The 22,970-nt window shown below is 42.2% G+C and overlaps 1 protein-coding gene across 6 annotated transcripts in view; it reads right to left on the bottom strand.

Moving 5' to 3' along the window:
- Positions 1–1,920: 1,920 nt before the first annotated feature.
- The window catches only part of CARD19 (caspase recruitment domain family member 19), a 37,800-nt gene continuing 16,750 nt past the window's right edge, over positions 1,921–22,970 (bottom strand). For 2 of the 6 annotated variants that reach the window (XM_083603153.1, XM_083603154.1), the window contains exons 3-5: positions 19,752–19,905; positions 10,403–10,474; positions 1,921–8,043 (exon numbers count right to left, since the gene is read on the bottom strand). In XM_083603153.1, the coding sequence (XP_083459279.1) occupies positions 7,928–8,043; positions 10,403–10,474; positions 19,752–19,905 (342 nt within the window). In that variant the 3' untranslated portion in view covers positions 1,921–7,927. Of the gene's footprint in view, positions 8,044–10,402; positions 10,475–12,935; positions 12,996–15,057; positions 16,621–19,751; positions 19,906–22,970 lie in introns of those variants that run through there. The other 4 variants (XR_014545358.1, XM_083603151.1, XM_083603152.1 and 1 more) reach the window with 4 other exon arrangements.

Here is a 22,970-nt window from a genome sequence, read left to right as displayed (position 1 = left end):
GGTAGTGGCACCTGCCCCGTGGAACGCCCTCCGATCAGATGTCAAGGAAAACAAACAACTATCGTGACTTTTAGAAGTCATCTGAAGGCAACCCTGTTTAGGGAAGTTTTTAATATCTAATGTTTTTCCATTTTTTATGTGCTGTAAGCTGGCCAGAGTGGCTGAGGAAACCCAGTCAGATGGGCGGGGTATAAATACAAAATATTATTATAATTATGATTATTATACAAAAACTGAGGTGTTGACCTGTTTCAAACGCTTTCACTGTTAATTTTATTTATTTTCAAATGTTTTTAAAAAACAAATTTAGCATTTCTTGTAAACTGCTTAGAGATTTTGTGACAATCAAGTGGTATATAATTGTGCTAAATCACTCAATAAAAATATCAGATTACTCTTATATCCCATTTAAAGCCTGCATAAATAGGCATTCTTAGTTGGCATTTCAACACCACGAAAGAGAGCATTTTGGTGACTAGACATTTTTTGTGGGGTGAGGGGTGGAATGCCACAGACAAGGTAACACAAGTGTAATGGGACCGTCCCTTACGACCAGCCACCTCACTTCAAGGGTGGAGAGCTTTAATAGTAAGGCAGATTCAAATGGGAACAGATACCCCAATCTCAAGCTATTTAGGGCTTCATTGGTCAAAGTCGCCACAGCGAATTGTGCCTGGACACATAAAATGGAGGTCAGCGAAGCTCTTTTAAGTACTGGCAGGATACAAGCCCTGTTGCCAATACTACTTAACAGCTTTGCCACTGTGTCCTGAACGAAATGAAGTTTTGAAAACAAGTCTTCAGAGACAGGGAAGTGCCTTGCAATAATTTAGTCTAGATGTGGTGAGATCCTGTCTTGAAAGAAACAGGAAGCCTCAGCTGGCATAAAAGGTAAAGGTAAAAGGACCCCTGACCATTAGGTCCAGTCGCTGACAACTCTGGGGTTGCGGTGCTCATCTTGCTTTACTGGCCGAGGGAGCCGGCGTACAGCTTCCAGGTCATGTGGCCAGCATGACTAACCAGAGCAGCACACGGAAATGCCGTGTACCTTCCTGCCAGAGCGGTACCTATTTATCTACTTGCACTTTGATGTGCTTTCAAACTGCTAGGTTGGCAGGAGCAGGGACCAAACAATGGAAGCTCACCTTGTCGCAGGGATTCTGATCAGCAAGCCCTAGGCTTTGTGGTTTTACACACAGCGCCAAACTCCCTAAAGGTATTACAGACCATGGAGAATATGCAAGAACCCATCTGTAAGGCTGATGATTACCTAAGATGACTGGGTCTTCACCCATCCTTGTTCTCAGTGAAATGTTGGGAGGCTGTTCAGTCCCCTCTGATGCTTGCTCCAATGCCTCTTACTCGCCTCCGCGTCTTCCATTCAGCACATATGTGCTTCCAACCCCTGAGTTTGTTATCCTGCCACAATTCAACCACCTCCACCTTTGCCTGTCCCCCCCCCCCTTTTATTCCCTTCAAACTGACTAGGCTTTATTGTCATTCCAACAGTGGAGAATTATGGCTTGCATCCATTCTTTCAGATCTCTAGCTTAAACCCGACTCCCCAAACCCAAGCCCTAGTAAACTTTAAATAAATACATAAATAAAGTAGTCAGCCCTGTATGAAAAACCTGCTATCCAGCAATGCTATTAAATACAACATTCTAAAAAGCAGATTCCAAAGAGAGATTATTTTCAAGATTGAGACATTTTTATTTTGCTTTTAACACAAATGTTCTTAAAGCCACACAACCATGTTCAGTCAACAATGCTTTTTTTTAAAAAGAAAGAAGCATTTTATAGTGTACATTACACAAACTTGGTTTTTGTTTTCTTTCGCTCATACTGGCCATACACTTAAGAATGTCATTATCAGAAATAAGTAAAAATTCCAAAGTGTCAAATGCTTTGATTATTATATTTTGGAAATTTGTGCACACAGAGACCCAAAAAGCTGTATAAGTGATATTTATATCTAAGGTTTCTTGGGTGTGTTTTTTTAAAAAAATAGACATAACCCTGGGATTCATTTTAAGAAATGGAATCTGATCCCCAAAATCAAGTCAAATACTGTAGGAGCTGCAGCAGATACCTGAGAGAATCAGAATCTGAGAGTGAAGATACTCATAACAGTGAGGCTTCCCTGAAAACTGCATCACTACATTCACTTAATTTATACTCAGTCCTCCTTAGGGTCCAGCTCAGGGGGAGAGGCTCTGCAAATTCCAAGCAGATGAGCCTGTGATGTCACACAATCATATAATTTTAGTGTTAGAAGGGATCCCAAGGGTCATCTAGGCCAACCCGCTGCAATGCAGGAATCTCAACTAGATCATACGGGATCACCTTCGCCAAGAACACTCCCCAATCCCTATATTAAACATGAACAAATAATAGGTACAGGAAGGTTCACATGGTACTTTAATAATAAATAAAAAGTGAATACCCTAGGTGGAGAAAATAAGAGGATCAAATATAAAGGCTGTGCCAGCATTTGATTTGCTAGCATGCACACCTATCATTTCGCTGCGAAGGCATCCTTGCAGAGCTACTGGAGAACTTGCTGTGAATTCTGTTTTTATGTTATGACTATCTTCACCACTAGCATATTTATTGATAGCGAAGACATGTTTACATCAGCGTAGTGCCCTTATTCAACCTGAATTGGTGCAAATCCAACTGTAGGCCTGCCATTTAAACATTATTCCCTTTGCATGTTCATCATGCCAAACCATCTATTCATATGAGCTTCTCCAAGTCAGCATATACAACTAATATGTGCTGAGAATGCGAGTTGAACAGCCCTTTGGGCTGGTCTGAAAACACCTTAGGCCAACAACGAAGAGTCTATACATGATTGATTCAGTTGAGTAACATTTACCACACCCACTTCCAATGCACTTAAAGAGAAGCTTTAGAACAATGTGGCAAATATGAGTGGAGAAATAAGCAGGCAAATAAATACTGCATGGTGAAGGGATGGTGCGAAGCTTCCTTAGATTTTTGAAACCCGCCACCTTAACACACCAATTTGGTTGTGTGAATTCATCTTCTAAAGCTCTTTACTGTCCTCTAAAGGATTTTGGTTAGAAGTTGTTGTTCTTCTCCTTTGGAAGCAAGTCAGTCGGGGAAACAATAGCCCAGCATTGTGAGGCACTTTGATTGTTACATTAATAACAACACACAACATTTTGTACAGAGCACCGCTAGCGGTCAAATCACGACAGTAATCTAAAATTTAACCAGGGACAATGCGATTAACAAAATGAGTTGGTTTGGACCCTGCCTTCATCCTGCTTGAATGCACACAAACACAAGTCAGTGGCAGTGCTCCTCCAGCAGCAACATGCAAGACACGGAAATTGTGCCAAGAACACAGAGCTGGCAAGCATTGCTGAGCAGCTATTCCACAGAGAATGGAGAAAGGGTAGCTATATTCCAGGAGTACAAACCACAAACTGAGCAGAATAGAAACCTTGATGCTATAGGCAAGAAAGCCTTCCTAGGGTGGCCACTTGCTCATTAAAAAAAAAAAAAAAAGCATCACCAAAACAAGCCAGATTTGCATAAAACTGGAGAGGGTAGGGTTTTCCTTCCCCAGCAATGGATGGAATAAATTAAGAAAGCATTCACCAAAATCAGTATTAGTCCGTAGTTATGACAAAACTATACAATCAGAACATTTTAAGGTTGTCACTGACATCAGTGAGGCTCCATCTTGTCGTCTGGGCAACCCAGGCGTTCCATATCTACTGCCCATGCTTGCACCCAGGAGATGTCACTTCTAAGCTGCAATTGCAGTGGTTTGACTTCATGCGCAGAGGCGCATTCTATTGTCTTGAGACAGACAAATGCCAACAACGACAAGCTTTTATGGAGTGCAGTCCACTTCATCAGATGCAAATGTTATCCTGAGTTACAGGAATATATAATTGGGGCTGGTGGGGGGAAGACTTGAGGAAATGAAATCCAGAAAGTATGGACCTTTCTGCTAGGTATCATTTCACCTAAAGATTGAACCATGCATTTTGGCATCTTACTTGCAAGTAGGCTACAGAAACAACATGTTAAGTGAACCTCTGTCTGACACAATGCATAAAGGACCCAGGCATTTCTATGTACATATACAACATCAAAATGCTTTATTCCCTGTCCCTGCAAGTAGTGTGCGTGAGAGAGAAATCCAGAATTCTACCTGCTCTTTAACGCTTCTCGGTATTGCTCAGAGAGAAAAATGCAATTTCTCTTTCTAGATGCTTCTAGCATGATGGCGTGAGTTGTTTACTTTGGAGCCGGTTGATATATTGGCCACATAGCCAGTGTGACACTTTAAAACTACTTTCAATCCTCGCTGGAGCCATAGCTTAACTTTCAAACCTGATTTATTTGTCTTTAACTTTGATACTAAAAGTAAACTTTGAAGCTGCTCGAGATTTCTAAGAATTCTGAGGTACACACTGCCCTGTCGCAGCCTCCATTACAGCATGTTCTGAAACGTAAGTAAGTAATACCCTTTTTCTAAATAAATCCCCTGACTTAACTCCTAAGGTTCCACTGGTGGAAGAGTCCTGTAAGCAGCCGTCTGCTTACAAATTAATCCTATTAATTGAATGGGGGTGCAGTTTTCACTTATCTTCCTTTTTAACTGCAGCTCTTTTGTCCCTCAAATCTTCTGGGTCTCTTGGGAGCGACATGAGAAACGGAACAGGGAAGTTAAGTGAAAAATGCCATTCTGCCACAGGAGCCTCCACAAGACCCCAGTTTCCCCCGTGACTGCAAGAAGCTCTTTAGTTTCCAGATGGTCAAAATCTTTATTTCCAAAAAGTTAGGTGGACAATATCCTTTCCACACTAGGAATTAGATACTCCTATCTCAAAACTGTCGATTGTCTTTAAAATGACTAACGGCTAGGCACTTGACTCCTACTGCTGTGTAGAATATAAGTGGCTGATGCCTCGATTTAAAAGACATTATTTTGTAACTAAGACTCATTTATTTAATTGGAAAATCCAGGTAGCAATCAGAAACACAGCTCAGTTGACAGGTCTAATTCTTACTTTATAACATGGGGAGTATAGGGAGATAATTTTTTAAAACTCTTCCATACAGATTGCCTAAATCCTAAGCAGTAATTGAACTGATGTTTCATTTTAAATTATACTTGCTAACATTAAATTCAAGTGCCTCTCTGTTGGCATATCTGAAATCTCTGTGTTCTTTTTAATCCACACAGGAAATCCTAGAACAGGCATAGGCAAATTCAGCCCTGCAGATGTTTTGGGACTACAGCTCTCATCATCCCTAGATAACAGGACCAGTGGTCAGGGATGATGGGAGTTGTAGTCCCAAATCATCTGGAGGGCCGAGTTTGCCTATGCCTTTCCTAGAACATAAATCTGATGAAAGGAACATGTCTAACTAGAATTCCCCAGCACAGACACAACGGTGCTTCTCTTAGCCAAGCTAAGAACAAGACTGAATTAACAATCTAGCGTTTTTATACTGGCCTCTCTTGCTGTGTATGAAAAAGCTGTGTTATTGCAAAGTAATTCACATACAGGTTGTGGTGCTCCTGCTCCCTCTCGTGGTGATTCTAGGAAATGCATGTAGATAAAGCTGCTGCTGGGTGTGGTCTCAGCTGTTTTTGCTTAGTCTCTTTAGGTGGCCGTGATGCCTTAAATCTGATATATCTGTAAGGTAAACCCTGAAAAGAGGCTACAGCTATAGCCATAAAGTCAAATGCCTGTTCAAGTTACACAACAGTGCAGACATCTCAAATGAAATAAAACAACACAAGTGAGGCTAAATAAAAAAACAAAGTATCTATCCATCATAAACTTGATGATGTCATTTTAACTTTAAGCAATAGTGAAAATTGGTAAGTAAAAAGTTTTTTTGCACCTATGAATGGTGTTCTGATTTAATTTATACAAACAGCATGAAAAGCCTAATCCCACAGCCCCAGAGCTTCCTATGGCCATTCTCCACCTTCCCACATTTTATGGCCTCAACAATTACATGAATGAGTCTCAGACTCATCAGCTCGCCATGAGGAAACCAGAAGCTTCCACTTTCATTCATAACGATGGTTTATTGAAACAGGCAAACTTCAAACTATTGCTTATGAAATTAGTCTGTATACTTAAACCATAAAGATTAGCCAGATCGTATCAGAGGGAAAGCGTTAAGGGGGGGGGAGCACCTGCACGCCTAAACATGTTCACATAACAGTAAACCATAGTTTAGCATTGTGTCAGAATCCGGCCCTTAACAAAAGAAAAAACAACAAGGTGTCTACAATTCTATGATCGTGGCACATTAAAGAAAACAATGTATTTATTATAGCACAAGGTATCATAGACTAGAGTCCATTTCATCCGATCATGAAGTGGGCTCTAGTCCCAAAAAAGCTTAAGCCATAAATAAACCTGTTAACGTGCCACAATACCTCTTACTGCTTTTGTTTCAACAGACTAACGTAGCTACTTACCCTTCTGGAAGTCGAATGAAAACAGTCCTTAGAAACCTACACAAAGAAGGTGGAACCTAGCAGGGAATCATTTAGGGAGGATGAGAGAATATTTGCATGTACGTACGTACACACACACACACACACACGTTTCAGACCACAAGTTATGCTTTAGTAATCTTTCTATTTCTGGCCAGCTCACTGGTTTTATATGAGTTTTCACAAACAATGAAATGGTGCTATAGAATAGGTACACATTCCAGAGGCACCAATTAATCTGGGTCCCATCCAGCTTCAAACAAGCATGGGGGGTGGCTTTGGTTTAGGGTTGTGGTGGTGGCTGTTGTTGATGTTGTCTTACTAGTAACACTGTTATAGGTATCATGAGGTACAAAAACAAAAGCTCTTAAAATGCACAATCCACCCTCCTCAAATTAGCCTTGAACATATGCAGGTCAGGATTTTTGACCCTGCTAAATTTCTTCCCTCTCCCCTCCTACCTTAAACAGGGCACCTGGAATCTCTGGCCTAGGATAGGCAGTAAATCTTGCACAGATGGACTAGCAAACAAAAAGGCAGGCGTTTGTTTTTTGAATTCTTGCATACAAAGTACAGAAAGAACATGTGGTCTACCATTTAAAACAAAGAAGAAGAAGAAGAAGAAGAAGAAGAAGAAGAAGAAGAAGAAGAAGAAGAAGAAGAAGAAGAAGACGACAACCTCTATATCTTAAAAAGGTTTGGGGTTAATTTGTTTCAAGTGTTGCTCTAAAGTTAGCATTTTTTAAAAAAAGTTCCCTTGTCTGAAGCCACCTGAGTTTACAGAGGATCTCCCACCATTGCTAATGGATTAACTGATGCACCAAGCATGATGTCTTCTGGGGAAACTTCAACCAGCAGTAACACAAAGTTTACACTGATATTCAGGGGAATCCTTCTGTTTGTTCTCTGTGAAGCAGGGAAACGCAGAGGCCTTCTATGTGGATTTCATAGCTGTCTGGATAAAGATCGCCCGCCCCCCGCCAGCAGGTATTAAGGGTTCAAACACTGAGCAAAAGCTCTCTGCCCATCTTGGACAGGGAATCACTTTTTGGTAGGCCTCTAGACCAGAATAGAATACAAATACAGGACATGGGAGGACTTTTAAGACTTTGCAATGACTTAGGGCACATGTTTAAAAGCTTGCATTAAAAATTATTATTATTTTAAATTCAAGTGATAAATAGTTTAAGCTTGTACAAAAATAAAAACATCCACTCCCACAAGTAAAAGGCATATATAGCTGACCCTTGGAAAGGCATATAAAGCTGACCCTTTGAAAGCCCTTGGAAGCAGCAAATATACACTGCTGAAGCCACAGGTTGGTTATATCTTTGGTATAAGAAAATAGCATATCTTTTGACAATGTAGCTCTTCCGCCGGCAGGAAAATTTCATGCTAGACTGGTGAGCCAGTTTATGCTTATTTGTTTCTTGGTGCGTCTTCCATGTACAACATGCAAATATTCCTAACATGTCTTCCTATGATGATTGGAGAAAACCCCAGTATTTTCTTGGCTCCTCCTAGGACTTTTGAATCTAGAATGAAACATGAACAGGGGGAGGGGATGGAAATGAGAAAAAAGCTGAAGTAAGTCAGATTTGCAGCCATAATGGGTTTTGTTTCCACAACTGATATTTGACACACACACACACAAAAAAAAAACTTGCCGGAATTTTGGCCAAGGAGAATTGCTCTATTCTATGACTTGCAAATTATGTCACAGAAGAAATTGTGATTTGTAAAAAGAAGAGCTCTTCACCTAATTTTGAGTGACTGATTATTTTTGTCATGAATAAAATATTCATTCAAATCAAGGCTTCTGCTGAAGTCTACAATTAGCTATAAATCAACTCTGCAGCTTTGACAACCAAATTGTAGGGATAATAAAAAGTTTTCTGCATGTTTTATACCAGCCAGTTGATTTTGTACTATGGAGTATCTTTCCCACTGGTCTTGCCTCGTCAGGTTTGGACCCCAAAAACGCTTCATTTTCCATATTACCAAACTCATACAGAAAGCTTCCCAAGACTAGCAGTACAGGATTAAGGAATCACTGCAAAAAAGCCCAAATAATAAATGGGTCACAGGGTTAAACAAAAAAGGAACACTTCTGTTTACAAGGCCACACACGGTAGAGCAGAGGCAGAAAGAAGTGGATTGGAAATAGCTGGTTGATCCCTGTGTAATCTTCAGTAGATCAACAAGGGTTTCTGTGACTCCCAACCACCCAACAATAGACAAAAACTAACACACACACCCGCCTCCCAAGATTAGGTTGCTGAAAAATAATAATTGTGGGAGGAAACCAGGACCAGGGATTTTGTATGAAAGAACTTCCTCAGCTACTAGAGGAGCTCAATTCTATCTAGCACTGATCACCAATGTAGTGATCCTTAGCATATGTCCACTTGGTTGAACCACTAGGTAAAGGTAAAGGGACCCCTGACCATTAGTTGTCCAGTCGTGACCGACTCTGGGGTTGCGGCGCTCATCTTGTTTTATTGGCCGAGGGAGCCGGCGTACAGCTTCCGGGTCATGTGGCCAGCATGACTAAGCCGCTTCTGGTGAACCAGAGCAGCACACGGAAACGCCGTTTACCTTCCTGCCGGAGTGGTAACTATTTATCTGCTTGCACTTTGACGTGCTTTCGAACTGCTAGGTTGGCAGGAGCAGGGATTGAGCAACGGGAGCTCATCCTGTCGCGGGGATTCGAACCGCCGACCTTCTGATCGGCAAGTCCTAGGCTCTGTGGTTTAGACCACAGCGCCACCCGCGTCCCTTAGGTTGAACCACTACTTAGCACTATTTCTGCTTCAGTTTATTAACCCTCCTCCATTCCCTCACTTACTGCAGACACTGGTCCAAGACTTACACTGCCTCAACTTATTCAGATGTTACAGAGAGGTAGAGCTGAGTGTCATCAGCATACCTGTGACAACCTTGCCACAAATAGGTTTCATGTAGGTGTTACATAGCATTAGGGACCAGATGGCACAACAGCACAACTTTTGGGGGCATGAAAGACAATCACTGAATGTAACTACCTGAAAATAACCTGAGAGTTAGGATCAGAGCCAATGCAAATCAGTTTTTAAATACATTTGTAAATCACCTTGAGATTCAGGTAAAAGGCAATCCATTAAACGTATGCATGTATGTATGTATGTATGTATGTATGTATGTATAACCCAGTGAAAGATTAAGTAAGAAGAACAGGGCCCCTCTCTCAATAATGATCATTCATCAGGGAAAGCGAGGCCGATTCAGTCCCCATAACCAAATCTGAATGGATCAAGATAATTGGTTTCATTCCAGAATACTTGCAACAGTTGTGCCACAAATGTTGGGGGGGGGGTACTTGTTCTGGCAAACCAGAGTGGGACCTAGATGGGCTTTTTCAGAAACTGTCAGATCACCACCTCTTTCAAAATGTCCAGGGCCACAAAGATGTGTTGACCACATCCTGGATCTCCCCCAGCCATACCCCCTCAGCAAGCCAGGATGGGTAAGTGTCATCTGTTGGCTGTGTTGCTGTAGGCCCCTTGTAGACACCATCAGGCTACATCAACTGAAACTAATCCCATGACACCACACTGGAAACTGCAGTGAATGCACACGTAGTGTCAAGGTATATGACAAGAGTCATATCTTCCTCACCCAGTTTATATTTCTGACTTCCAGGCAGCTTATGAAGAACTTGTCAGTCTTGCCAAAATGTGTAGCCATTAATTATATAGCTGGGCCCCCACACATCAGCCTTTTCTGGTGTGTTCTTTCATGATCCTGATGCAAAAACACTTCCAAAACATGTTTTATGCCAAGATAAACAGGTTAACAAGACAACTACTAAACCTGTCCTCTCAGAAAGAAAAAACAAACGCAAGAGTAATTTACCTGAGTTACAGCAATACATGTAGAAGGCTAATCCTGCGGCGATGCTGAAGCAGGCAAGGAAGAATGTAGGACCTAGAGAATAAAAAACCGACAGAGGATTAAAATTATATGTTCAAATTAATGGTTCATCAGTTATCATTGTTGTTACTGTGACTACAGTGATTCAGATGTAACTGGCACAATTATGTTTGTTTTGGGCTTCATCTACTATAATATATAATCACCATTTCCTGCAGCAATTATTTTTTATTACAATTATTATTACCATTGTGAAGGCTTCTATTGCTTGTAGCCCACTTATTTTTCTTTTTTTGAAAAATTAATCCTTATTAAAAACTTGCAGGGCAAGAGAAGAAATTTTAGGGTGGCATTTAATAGTGTCCTTGTATAAATGGAGCAGAATTCCACCTGAGAATTGGAATTTCCCCTTCCTCTTCTCCTGTGCACATCTCAAAAGTGCTCTGAAGGGTTGTGAGGAACCTCTGGAGAACAACTGGTGAGATGCAGTGAGAGGAGAGGAAGGAGAAATTCTGCCTGCTCATGCAACAATGGATATAACCCAGAAATTTTAATATCTTTTAGCCTTTAAAATTAAATCAGGCTTGTCATTAGCTACTTATGTGTATACAGTATAATAATTAAAACATTATTCAAGCAACCAAATGATTCCTACAGAAATACCACAGGGCTTCTCTATGATGACCAGAGGCTAACTCAGTCAGTAGAGCACGAGATGCTTAATCTCAGAGTAATGGGTTCAAGCCCCACATTGGGCAAAATATATCTGCATTGAAGGGGGTGGCCTAGATGATCCTTGTGGTCCCTTCCAACTCTACCATCCTGTGTTTCAGTCTTTAGTTGTTTCTCCCTTCGCTCCTCCTTAGCCTCCCTTCTACCCTTAACTATGTGAGTTTTGTGTGCAAATACTATAAGGCATAGGGACATGGGTGGCGCTGTGGGTTAAACCACAGAGCCTAGGACTTGCCGATCAGAAGGTCGGCAGTTCGAATCCCCGCAACGGGGTGAGCTCCCGTTGCTTGGTCCCTGCTCCTGCCAACCTAGCAGTTTGAAAGCACGTCAAAGTGCAAATAGATAAATAGGTACTGCTCCGGCGGGAAGGTAAACGGCGTTTCCGTGCGCTGCTCTGGTTCGCGAGAAGCAGCTTCGTCATGCTAGCCACATGACCCGGAAGCTGTATGCCTGCTCCCTCAGCCAGTAAAGCGGGATGAGCGCTGCAACCCCAGAGTTGGTCACAACTGGACCTAATGGTCAGGGGTCCCTTTACCTTTATCTTACTATAAGGCAGTTAAACGCCTGCTCTAGCAGTAGAACAAAAAGGGATTCTCTCTTCCTAGCCTAAGAACCCCTAATATGCTATTTGGGTACAAATGAGGAGTCCTAGCGTTGCCCTCCACATGCTTAAAGGCACCCTTTGCACAGAAACTACATGCGTGCACCTTTCATTTCCCAGGGTCCTGTGTCATGCATACCTGAGCCTTCAGACATATGGGTGTGCACATGTAGGCTCTGTGAAAACAGCATCTCTAAATGTGTAGAGGTCAAGGCAGAGTCCATGGGAGCAGTGCTGATAGTACCCAAAATTTAACTTAAAATTAAAAAAGGAGGTTTTAGAACAAAAGAACCAAGAGCGTGCAGGTGATCACTGCACTCTGTATTTCCACGATGCAACGTTAACCGTAACCGTATGCCTGGTGTCCCGCCCTGCCTTCTGGCTTTAAATGTGCACAATGAGAGCCAAAGGGAGGAAGCAAGAACATTAAGAGGGCGGAACAGCTCGGCTGAGTGGAGCAGGCATCTTAAATATTATTTGCACTGCTGTCTTAAGCTTATCCACTGCACAGATCTGCAAACTCAGAAGCTCCACAAAACAAACCCAGTAGCTGTACCAAAATCATGGGCGTGGGTTAACATTAATATAGACTCGCCACTTAAAGGTAGAAACTTACTGAAGCCTATGCAAATGTTTAAAAATGCCAACACAAATGTGATGTAAAAGGCTGTGCCCCACTGTAGTTAGTACTTTAGAGATCAGGGACAGTTTTCCTGTGCATGCCCCAGTGAGATAAATGGGGTCAACAAGCTCTTGCACAACGCCTATTAACTGCAGTGGTGTCTAGATTGTTTCCTAAACACATCCCTAGAAAACTTTGGATTTTATATTATATAAAATGGAAAGGGGTTGTGGGTTTTTCTTTGTTTTTGTTTTATTATGTATTTTGTATTTTTATGTTGTGAACTGCCCTGTGTTCTTCGGATAAAGGACAGCAAGCAAATTTAATTAATAACAATAATCATCATCAGTTTGAACAACCCAGAAATTACTACTGGGGGAAAAATCTTGATTATACATGCATATCTTTCATTTATTAAAGCCAAAGCACATGCCCAGAGCAAACACACTTAGAATTAGTATCATGACATTCAATTGCAACATATATTTATATATATTTTCCTTGTTAACCTTACTGTCCAATATTGATTTAGCCAACAATACTTTACACGCATTATTTACCCCTGTCATTTAGAATACATTTCTCCTTCTCAGGGTTTATCCCTGTGGAATCTGAGGTTTCTAGAAACAAAAGCAACACACCAAAGAGTTAGTGTAATATTCAGCGCAACACACGTCTGAAGCACGTCATGCACAGTGGGAGGAAAGCAAGGACCAGTTTTCAAAGTACCGCATTTACTCGAGCCTAATGCACCATCAGATCTAATGCACACCTCAATTTTCAGAACCTTGAAACAAAACAAAACAAAGTATTTGCTGGCGAATGTCAATGTGCCATTGGGTCTAATGTGCGCCTTAATTTTCGCAACATATTTTGGCCAACAAAGATGAGCACTAGATTCGAGTAAATATGGTAATACAATAACGCAACATAAAATGGCTGCTAATTCCCCCATCCCAACTTTATGTGACGTTAGTGTTCAAATTATGACAGGAGTGGGGGTGACCTTAATGTAAGGTTACCAGATTTTTTTCAATGAACCCAGGGACACTATTCTACTTTCTGCTAAACAGATGGATTTTGTCAGGGGACTGATTTGTAAATCCGGGGACTGTCCCTGGGAAATGGGGACATCTGGTAACCTTGCCTTAATGACACCCGCAACCCATGCTCTCCCTGATTCCCTCCAGTTTTAGCCAAATAATGCTGTTCTCGAAGAAGCAAGCGGTTGTAAAAGGCGCCCATGGGTCCTGCCCCTCTCTAACTCACTTGAAACTGAGCAACCCATTCTACCCCGAGGGAGCCAATTGCACACAGGTTTGTCTACCAAGGGACTCCTGCACAGCTGACATAGCACCCCTCAGTGCGGCAGAGGAACAGCGAAGACAGAGGAGTATTCTAGGGGGACACTCCATTCACATCAGGCTCTGGGTAGGCTTCACCACTGGGTTTGTAATCCAAAAGTGCATCTAGATCACATCCAATATACCCCCTGTGGTTGTGCATTCTCGGGAAAGCTCAATAATGTCGGCTACTATTGATCTTCTCATTGGGTAACCCATGATGAATCAAAGGGGTCTTCAAATACCACTGCCATAATTAGGGCCATTGACATATGAACAAAAGGCAGTGGTAAAATACGTCAGCTTAAACATTTGTGTAGGTTGGTTTGCAAACGCAGGGCCAAAGGTAACCAACTTATCATCTTTCTGCGTTTCATATACAAAGTTGGCGAATAAACAACATTTCAAAGTGGGGTGGTAGAGAACTTTCATGAGAGGCCAAGTATTAAACCTATCTATTTTCTTTCCATGCTAAATAAGTTTTAATTACATGCAATGCCATTGTTTAAGTGAACAATTGTTGTCTTCCAAGGTCACTCAAATCTTTGTGCTCTTTACAGTCAATTGACAGCTTGTGGTATTTTCCAAGGACTTTTTCTCCTTAGTTGCACCTGCAGATCAACCTTCATGCTGCTCTCAGTAGAAGCACTGGAGTGCTGCGCACCAGCCTGCCACGTGGATCCCACCCTGCCAATTTCTGAAAAACGCTTTCAAGCACACTTTTCAGCCAACATCAGGAACATCTGGTGAAGCAGGTTGCTTGGCACGACAAAGATTAATTTAGCTGCAATAACGTGAGCGCTGATTTTTCATTCCACTTTCACCCAGCTCATGTGCAATGCAGACATCTCAAAAGTTTATGTGCACATCAAGGGTAGAAGATGCATAGCGGGATAAATGCCTGTGTTTAGAAGAATCTTGAGCAAACCTGTGTTTTTTGTTTTCTCTCAAACAGTTAAGCATTTTCCTGGCACGATTTGATAATACACTGGTTTGAATGTAGCTGGAACGTGCAATTTGTGCATCTCTCAAACATTTGTTTAAACACCAGTCACTTTCCCCATAAACTCCTCTTCCCTCCTACTTCTTTTTCCATGCATTTTCCCAGACCCAATTTGGCCAGGTAAACATGAGTCTGGAACGCTATAATACTAGCAAGGGTAAAATGCAGTTATGAGTGTGCATGCGAAATAGTATTAAAGGGAAAATAGCTGGTGGGAAGGGATCCAGTGTTCCTCAAACTTGGGTCTCCAGCTGTTGTTGGACTACAACTCCCATCATCCCTGACCACTGGTCTTGCTAGCTAGGGCTGATGGGAGCTGTAGTCTAACAACAACTGGTTTATTTGATACAAGTGGAAAATGGCCTAGAACCCAAGTTTGGAATGAAGCTACTTCACCTTAAAATATAGCCAAAAGTATCTGTTGCGACTGATCTTTTCACTTTCTTACTTGAACATGCTGCCCCTCAGCTACAGATGGAATCAATTAATGTTTGTGTTCTCACAAAGGCTAAAGGTTTCCAGTACTACATAGTTTCTGAAAGTCAGAAAAGCAGAGTTCTGGAAAATATGCCAGCTTTTGAAGACAGTTAACTTCTGGCTAGTTCAGCAATGTGTAATTGGCACAAAGGCTATCGCTGAAGAAATATGCCCATTAGCTGTCAACTATGGTCTTCAATTTGCAAACTGGGTTGCTAATGTATTGAGTCAAAGATTCAGATTAGCTGACACCATCCAGTCCGTGATATATTTCTAATATGGGCCCTTGGTGCTAAATACATTGTCAGCTCCTGAATTAATCTTTCCCATGACACAAAGAAATATATTTAGTGAACATAACTAGGTATTTTATAGCCACCGGTGTCAAAGCCAATGACTGATTTCTTCCCATGATACCGTGGTTCAATTTCATGTACAGTGCAATCCTATGCATGTCCACATAGAAGGAAGTTTCACTCAGGTCTGTAAGACTTGGGGCTTATCCACATTTCCCTTTCATCCACACTTTCCAGGTGCTTTAAACAAAACCTGAATTGTCATCTGTTGTGCTTCAGCTATAAAGGGTGGGTTTTTCTGCTGGGGGGGAGGGGAGAGTGCTCTGACATGGAGCTTTAAAAGCATGGACCAGTTCCTAGAATGTGCAGGGTAAAAGTTAAGTGTGGATAAGCCCTTACTCCCAAGTAAATGTGCGTAGGTCTTCACCTTAACTGCCCAATCCTATGCAGGTTGACTTGGAAGTAAGTTCCACTCAGCTCAATGAGGTTTGCTCCCAGGTAATTGTGGATACGATTGCAGACTTATAGCACCATCACAGTACAAGGTGCTTTATCAGAGGGGTGGCCAGCCTTTAACTCTCCAGATGTTGTTGGACTACAACTCCCATCATCCCTTTCCATTGGCCATGCTGGTTTGGAATGATGGGAGTTGGAGTCCAACAACATCTGGAGGGCTGCAATGTAAACAGAGTTACAAAAACGGGAAAAGCCAGTCTCCACAAGAAAGGCATCATAATTCTGGCATGACTTCCTTTGTTCTCCATGTCTGGTGTCAATGGCTAAGGAGCTGGGCTGGCAGAGGGGAAGACCAGCTTCAACTTTCTGTTCAGAGATGCCTCTTCTGTTAAATTCTTAGGCATAAACCTAAAACTTAAAATGAAGGGCACAAAGTATGTTTAGAAAATGAAGGTACTGTGCAGATATGCATATAAAAGGCAGCCAAGACTGGCTGCAGCTCCCTGTTAACACCTACACCTAACATCACAAACCTGAGTTTGCTGCCACGTAATGTGTAGAATGGCCCTGGGCTCACTGGATAGCCTTGGGCAAGTTTCTCTCCCTCTCTGTCTCTCTCCCTTTCTCTCAATCTTGCCTGCCTTACAGTTGTTGTTGCTGATCTGAATTCCTTGGAGAAAGGACAGAATACAAATATGATTATTAAATCCAGCTCTGAACATATTCAGCATGTCTCAGTGCAGGAGAAAGAAAGAGCAGTCCCAGAATGTTGTTATTTTCTTGCTGTCTATACAAGTGTTATGCGCTCTACTGTACAACAGAAAAGTATTTCCATGTAACCCAGTACATAGGGACATAATATAGCAAGGATTGGTTCCTATCCTCCCCCACTGCCTTTCTGGTAGAGCAACCTGGTACTACTAACCTTGATGCCATTTTAGCTAAAGAGGTATTCCAGGAACTAAGTCTATTTGATTCATGTTTTGTCTTAATCACCACAGGAGAGGGGAGCTGGTACAATGTAGTATGTGGCTGCACAAGAGGAAAGGGCACCAACTGGATGGTAGATACTGGCTTCATTCAGATCTAACACTAAACCATGGCTGAGCATTGTGAGAACAAATCTCCACAAACCTTGGGATCACATATTCCTCCCCACTCCAATGGTGCAGCTTGAGGAGATTAGAAGTTTCTACTTCCATTTTGAATTACCCAGTTTATGGTTCTATTTATGGACATGCTAAACTGTGGCGAATCTTAACTATGGTTAGATGAAACAAGCCTGCTTTATAAACTATGATTTGAAGTTAGTTTGCTTCAACAAGCCATCACTACGTTTCACCATAGATTGGATGACAAAGCGAGCTGAAGTGAAAATTTCCAAATTCCTCCTTACAGCTATGGAGAGAAGGAGAAAGGAGGGGGAGCACGTAAGGCAAAGGTTAATTCTTTTGATGCTAACCCATGGTTTAGTGCTGAGTCCAAATGAGACCATGATAGTGCTTCTTCACTTTGCCTGCACCATTTTGTGAATTTATTTATTTTTTAAAGACATTCTTTAGAGCAGGTGTAGAAAATCTGTGGGTCTCCAGATGCTGCCTCACTACCCCTCCCACCTTACCTGGTCACTGACTGTGGTGGTTGGGGCTAATAGAATACACTTGGGTGGGGGCTCAGTAAATCAAGACCTCCAGGTATAGGGCAGTATATAAATTGAATAAATAATGATAATGATAATGATGACATCCCCTGCCCCTTTCTTTTATGCCTGCTGAAGGCCCTCTGCCCCACTTTTTATCATGATTAACTTGGGCCTGTCCTATTCCTTTCCCCAGAATGCCTCTGGGCCCCACATGGAAGAGGACAGGGCTGTTGTAGGCCTTGGCCTTGCTTTCCAGCAGGCTGGCAACCCCAACTACCCTAAAAAGGAGGGGAGGGTGCTTCCCGGTCACTGCATGACAGCAGTGTCCTTGGAGGTTGGGTGTTCTTTCACAAATTGTCAGCATCCCCCCCAGTACACATAGGAACGCCACCACAGGGGTCTACAGGGGCTTTACCTCTTTGCCTGCCACAGTAATCTGCATTGAAGTAAAGGTACCACAGAATGGGGACTTTTTAAAATGCAGCTGCAGGGATGGGAGCCTCTAACTGGATCAGGGCCACAAGGGGAAACAAAGGGTTGCAGCCTTTCCACCCCTACATGCTAGGATCCTAGGATGAGACAGAGACACAGAGGCACAGAGGTTGTAGGCAGACAGTTAAGAACAACAGAACCCTGTCAGGTCACACCAAAAGCCTGTCTAGTCCGGCCTGCTGTTCTCACAGTGGCCCACCAGGTTCTTATGGGAAGCTTGTAAGCAGGTTCCGAGCACAACAACACCTTTCTCACTCATGATTCCCAGGAACTGGCATTCAGAGGTAGACTGCTTCTAACACTGGAGGTATAAGATAGGCAACCTTATCCTCCATGACTTTGCCTAATCTTCCTTTAAAGCCATTCAAATTAGTGGCTGTCACTACATCTTGTAAGAGTAAGTTTCATAGTTTAACTACGTGCTGCAACTACTTTTTGTCTGTCTTGAATCTTTCAGCACTGGATGCCCCCCGTTCTAGGATTAGAAAAGAGAAAAACACATCTCTATCCACTTTCTCCACACTGTGCATAATCTTATAGACCTCGATTATATGTGGCTCCCCCCGCCCCTCGCTCACTCACCTTTTCTCTAAATCTGTTATCTTTCCTCCTAGAGGAGTTGCTCCAGCCTCTTGGTCATTTTCTGCACTTTTTTCCTCACTGTGGTTTTGTTTGAGGAGTTTATGTCCCCACGAAACAGTTTTGCATGTTTCCAAATGCCCCCCCCCCCCGAAGAATCATAGGGCAGTTTCAGCAATGCAGTATGCCTAGCATTAACAACACACATACACAACCGCAAAACACTCTGAAAATGGCAGAACTGTCTAGGCCAAAAAGGACTAAATAGATTCCAGACCAGTCTAGATATAGCTGAGGTAAGTATGTCTCTAGTTGGCCTGTAACCATTTATCTTATTTGTCCAGAGTTGAACAGAGCACTTTCTTGCTTAACTTTCTGTCAGTTTAGAAACAAGGGTGATGCAGGACTATGTATTTAAATGTAACTGGCTATTACTAATGACTCTCAAAGTTGAAGAACTGATTGCAACTGGCTACCAAGCTGGGTAAAAACAGAAATCCCCCTGAAAGTTATTGGGAAATGATGTCAACCTCAGTTGATTATATGACTGGCTGATTATTTACGTAGCTACATTTGCCTTTAAAATAAATATTAACAGAAAACAAAAGCCTGGACCTTGGAGATATCCCTTGTGGAAGAAAAGTTGGCCACTGAAGTTTTGAGCTGACTACATAGAAAAACAAACTGGACTCAAAATAATCTCACATTGATCCTGTGCAAAAGTGGGAGAAAGACCCTGGATAGAATAAAAACACTTCAAGCCAAGCACTGAATCACTTTTCCTGGGCAACACCACCACTTTTTAGTCCGGAATCCAGCCTTTGCAGCTCATAAAGGGAACACAAAATATCTGAAAAGGTTGCAAAGCTGCCAGATTTATTATTCATATATAAAACAAAGATTCAAAATTGCCAGATTGGTGTGCAAGTACAGCTGCAGCAGCTATAAATAAGCATTTGTCTGCCACATATAATTTGGTCAGTTTTTAGGTATATCTAAGAAACAGCACACAGAAAGTTCCATTTAGTCCCTGAAGAGGCAGCATTGTAACAGGGCACCCAAAGAAATCTGTTAGCACTCTGACTTACTTAGAATTCTTCTGCTTGGCAAGTTGTTATACAGCTGTTCAGCATTGATCTGCAAAGCACGGTAAAATTCTTGACAGGGTTTGTCACCTTCCTTCTGCAAGTGGGCTAGAAGGTTTGACAGCCGACTATGAAGAGAAGCTTTGGGATTTCGGAACTGCAGGGAGGGTGGGAACGCATTTATTAGCAAGGATGTAAAAAACAAACAAACACCAATCTTAAAGCAACCTCTGCCTCCCTTCGATGGTACGTGAAAGAATACAAATGTAGCTTTATATTTTTGTTTAAAAGTTCTTTATAGCAGAGCGTAAGATTCTATCACGAATGTTTATGGTGCTTCTACGTCATGAGAGTTAGCTATTCCAAAGGAGAATAAATAACATACTTTCTCCATTGTACACAATAGGACAAACAAGCAGTGGTGTCCGTCTTTCTACTATTTGCAGAAGATCTAAAAGGCACTAAAGTTCAGCACTAAAGTGAAATCACATATGAATATTTTAGATTTTCTTTTAATCTCATCGGTCTTTGTTGTATGTGGCTTGTGCAGAGGGTGGCATATAAATAATATAAATAATATACAAATAAGCTTTAGAAGAGGATCAGAGGTCAGATGGACAGAGAAGGAATGGTGAAGACCGTCTCCCCAGCCTGATCCTTCTGGAGAAGAAGGCAGTTCAGAATTACAACAGGGGTTTGAGGGAGATCACAGCTCAGAGGAAGATGAGGGGGAAAGTTTGGAAATAATGGGAGAGGAGGAGGCGGCAGAGGCAGAGCAGCTGGCTGACATGTTATCACTAGAAAGCATTCCAGACCCACCATCTCCTAGAACTGGCGAGCCTTAAAAATAGGAGAGCAAAGGGCTCAGAAGCAAAGGGCCCTCAGTGCCAACCGCAGAAGGGGTGGCGCATAAGGAAGTGGGAGAGAAGGGGAGGGAAGATTTACACCATTATTCCAAGAGGCTGCCTTTCTAAGCCTCTGTCTGTGAACATTGAATAAAAGGCAATTGGCAAGAACTTCCTTGTCTTATCCATTAGAGGCAACCTCCCATGGGATTTGGATCCTCTGACGCTTGACATCAGACAAATTAATGAGGTGTATGACTACCCATGGCTACTAAGCCTGAGGGCTATGCCTTACCTGTACTGCTGGATGCAGTAATACTTCTGAATACCAGTTGCTGGGAAAATGCAGAAGGGGAGAACGTTGCTGTGCTCATGTCTTGCTTGTTGACCACTGTGAAAACAGGACACTGGACAAGGTGGGTCACTGGCCTGATCTAGCAGGGCTCTTATGTTCTTTTTTTATGTTCTTACCAATTCCAGTTCCCAGCAAGTCAACAGCTGCCTATGAAGAGCCCTACTGGATTAAATCAAGGGCTGCATCTCATTTCCACAATGGCCAGTCAGATAGTGCCAAGATTGGTATTCAGAAGTATTCTGTGACCAAGCATAGAGTCCGCATAAGGATGTTCCATGGACTTGATGTATACCGATCTATGGCACAGTTCAGCCATTTCCTTAATTCCAGTTTGGGTACAAGAACTTTTTGGTGATCTTGATCAATGCCACATGCTACACCTTCCTGCCTCTTTAACAGAAATTCCCAGATACACAGAGATCAGTCTAACAGGCCACAAATTGGACCTGCTCAGAAATAAGAATCTAAGATCGCGGCGGCGTCAGTCGTAAGCATTCACATTTGGAAGTGAGAAAAAGATTTATCTGTCTTTACAGCGGCACACTTTTTCTTAGGAATCCAATAGTTATTTCATTAGTGTGAAAATGCGTACTTGTCTGTGAATGCAAAAAGAGATAATTGAATCTGGTGAGACAGACAAAATTCTGTTCCTAACGGGATGTTTGGATTGCAAATAGAGGACTACACTGCCTCATGAATATGAATGAACACATGGAAATGTTTACTGTAATTTCAGAAGAAGAGTTCAAACGCTGTGGGTGTACGATCACAGCATTTTGAGACCTGGGGCTTGTTTACATAAACGTTTATGGTTTGTCTTGACAAAACAACTTTAGCTTAAGGTATTATAATAGGGATCTAGGAAGTGGGTGCCATTTTCCACCTTCTGCATAAAATTCCCTACCTATTTACGGATGTCCCTGGGCTTCATCACTCCTTGGACTGCAGATTGTAGCTACTCGTTAACTCTCTCCTCAAACAAGAGACAAGCATTACAACACAGAGCCCTCTTGAGATCTTCCCTCATTCAGATTTTAATTCAAACGAAAGAAAAACTCACATTTCTCTCCTTAACCCCCACCTGACCCTCTGTTCCAGTTCCACTCATGGGAGGAAGGAACCACAACAGCCTGTGAAGTGCCAGGAATGCAATAATTTTTTTCTGGAGCAGTGGAGAAATGATATTTCCAAGTTCTTCTGGAACTTGGCTTAGCAGTGCAAGTGCCAGCGAGCAGGGAGGAGAGGGAGACCTCCTCACCAACAGAGCTGGAGCCACAGCTGCTGCTGCTGCTGCTGCTGCTGCTGCCGCCACCCCCATAAGCAAAGTGGAAGAAAGGAGGCTAGAAGGAAGCTGGTGCAGCAATTGGACCTTATTGCAACTGATGGGATCCAGTTTAGCGCAGAGATGCTTAGAATTAGCCAAGCTATTTGCCAAATGGGAGACGGTTGGAACCATTCAGCTTATTCTAAGAAACTCTGAGAAGAACCAGGGGAGAAAGCAGTTTGCTCATTCCTCTCTCCTCATTTGCCACTGCATTTTGCCAAGGAGCTGATCTCAGAAGGATTCTCTATTTTTAAAAACCTAAATTATTGCAGCTATTTTTATACCACTTAATCACTTAAGTGTCTAAGTGGTATTGTAAGACCTTGCTGTTGGAACTGGTTTTAAACAACCAGAATTAAACAGATGTGGGGGATTTTTCTCTGCTCAGGTATACGTGTGTGTGCACATGAGAGGGAGTGCTACGCAATTATCTGCATAGGTTCGCTCACTGGCCATCAGCGTTGGTGTTCCTAAGCTATAAGAGGGTATAATCCTATACACACTTACTTGGGAGTAAGCCTGCTTAGATTTAACTGGACTCCCCTTTGATTGGTTTCTACAGATGATAAAGAAGGGGTGCTGGCATTTAGAATTCTCTGCAATGCCTTTACTGATTAAGAAGAGCTGCCATTTCCCAACTTCCCTGGCAAAAGAGACTGAGTGTTAAATCACTCTGAGAGTTCATAGAATCATAGAGT

The sequence above is a fragment of the Podarcis filfolensis genome (genome assembly GCF_964270895.1).
Source record: "Podarcis filfolensis genome assembly, chromosome: 2".
NCBI classification, from domain to species: Eukaryota; Metazoa; Chordata; class Lepidosauria; order Squamata; family Lacertidae; genus Podarcis; species Podarcis filfolensis.
The sequence above is the reverse complement of the archived record's forward strand: the minus strand, read 5'-3'. Positions and strand labels throughout refer to the sequence as shown.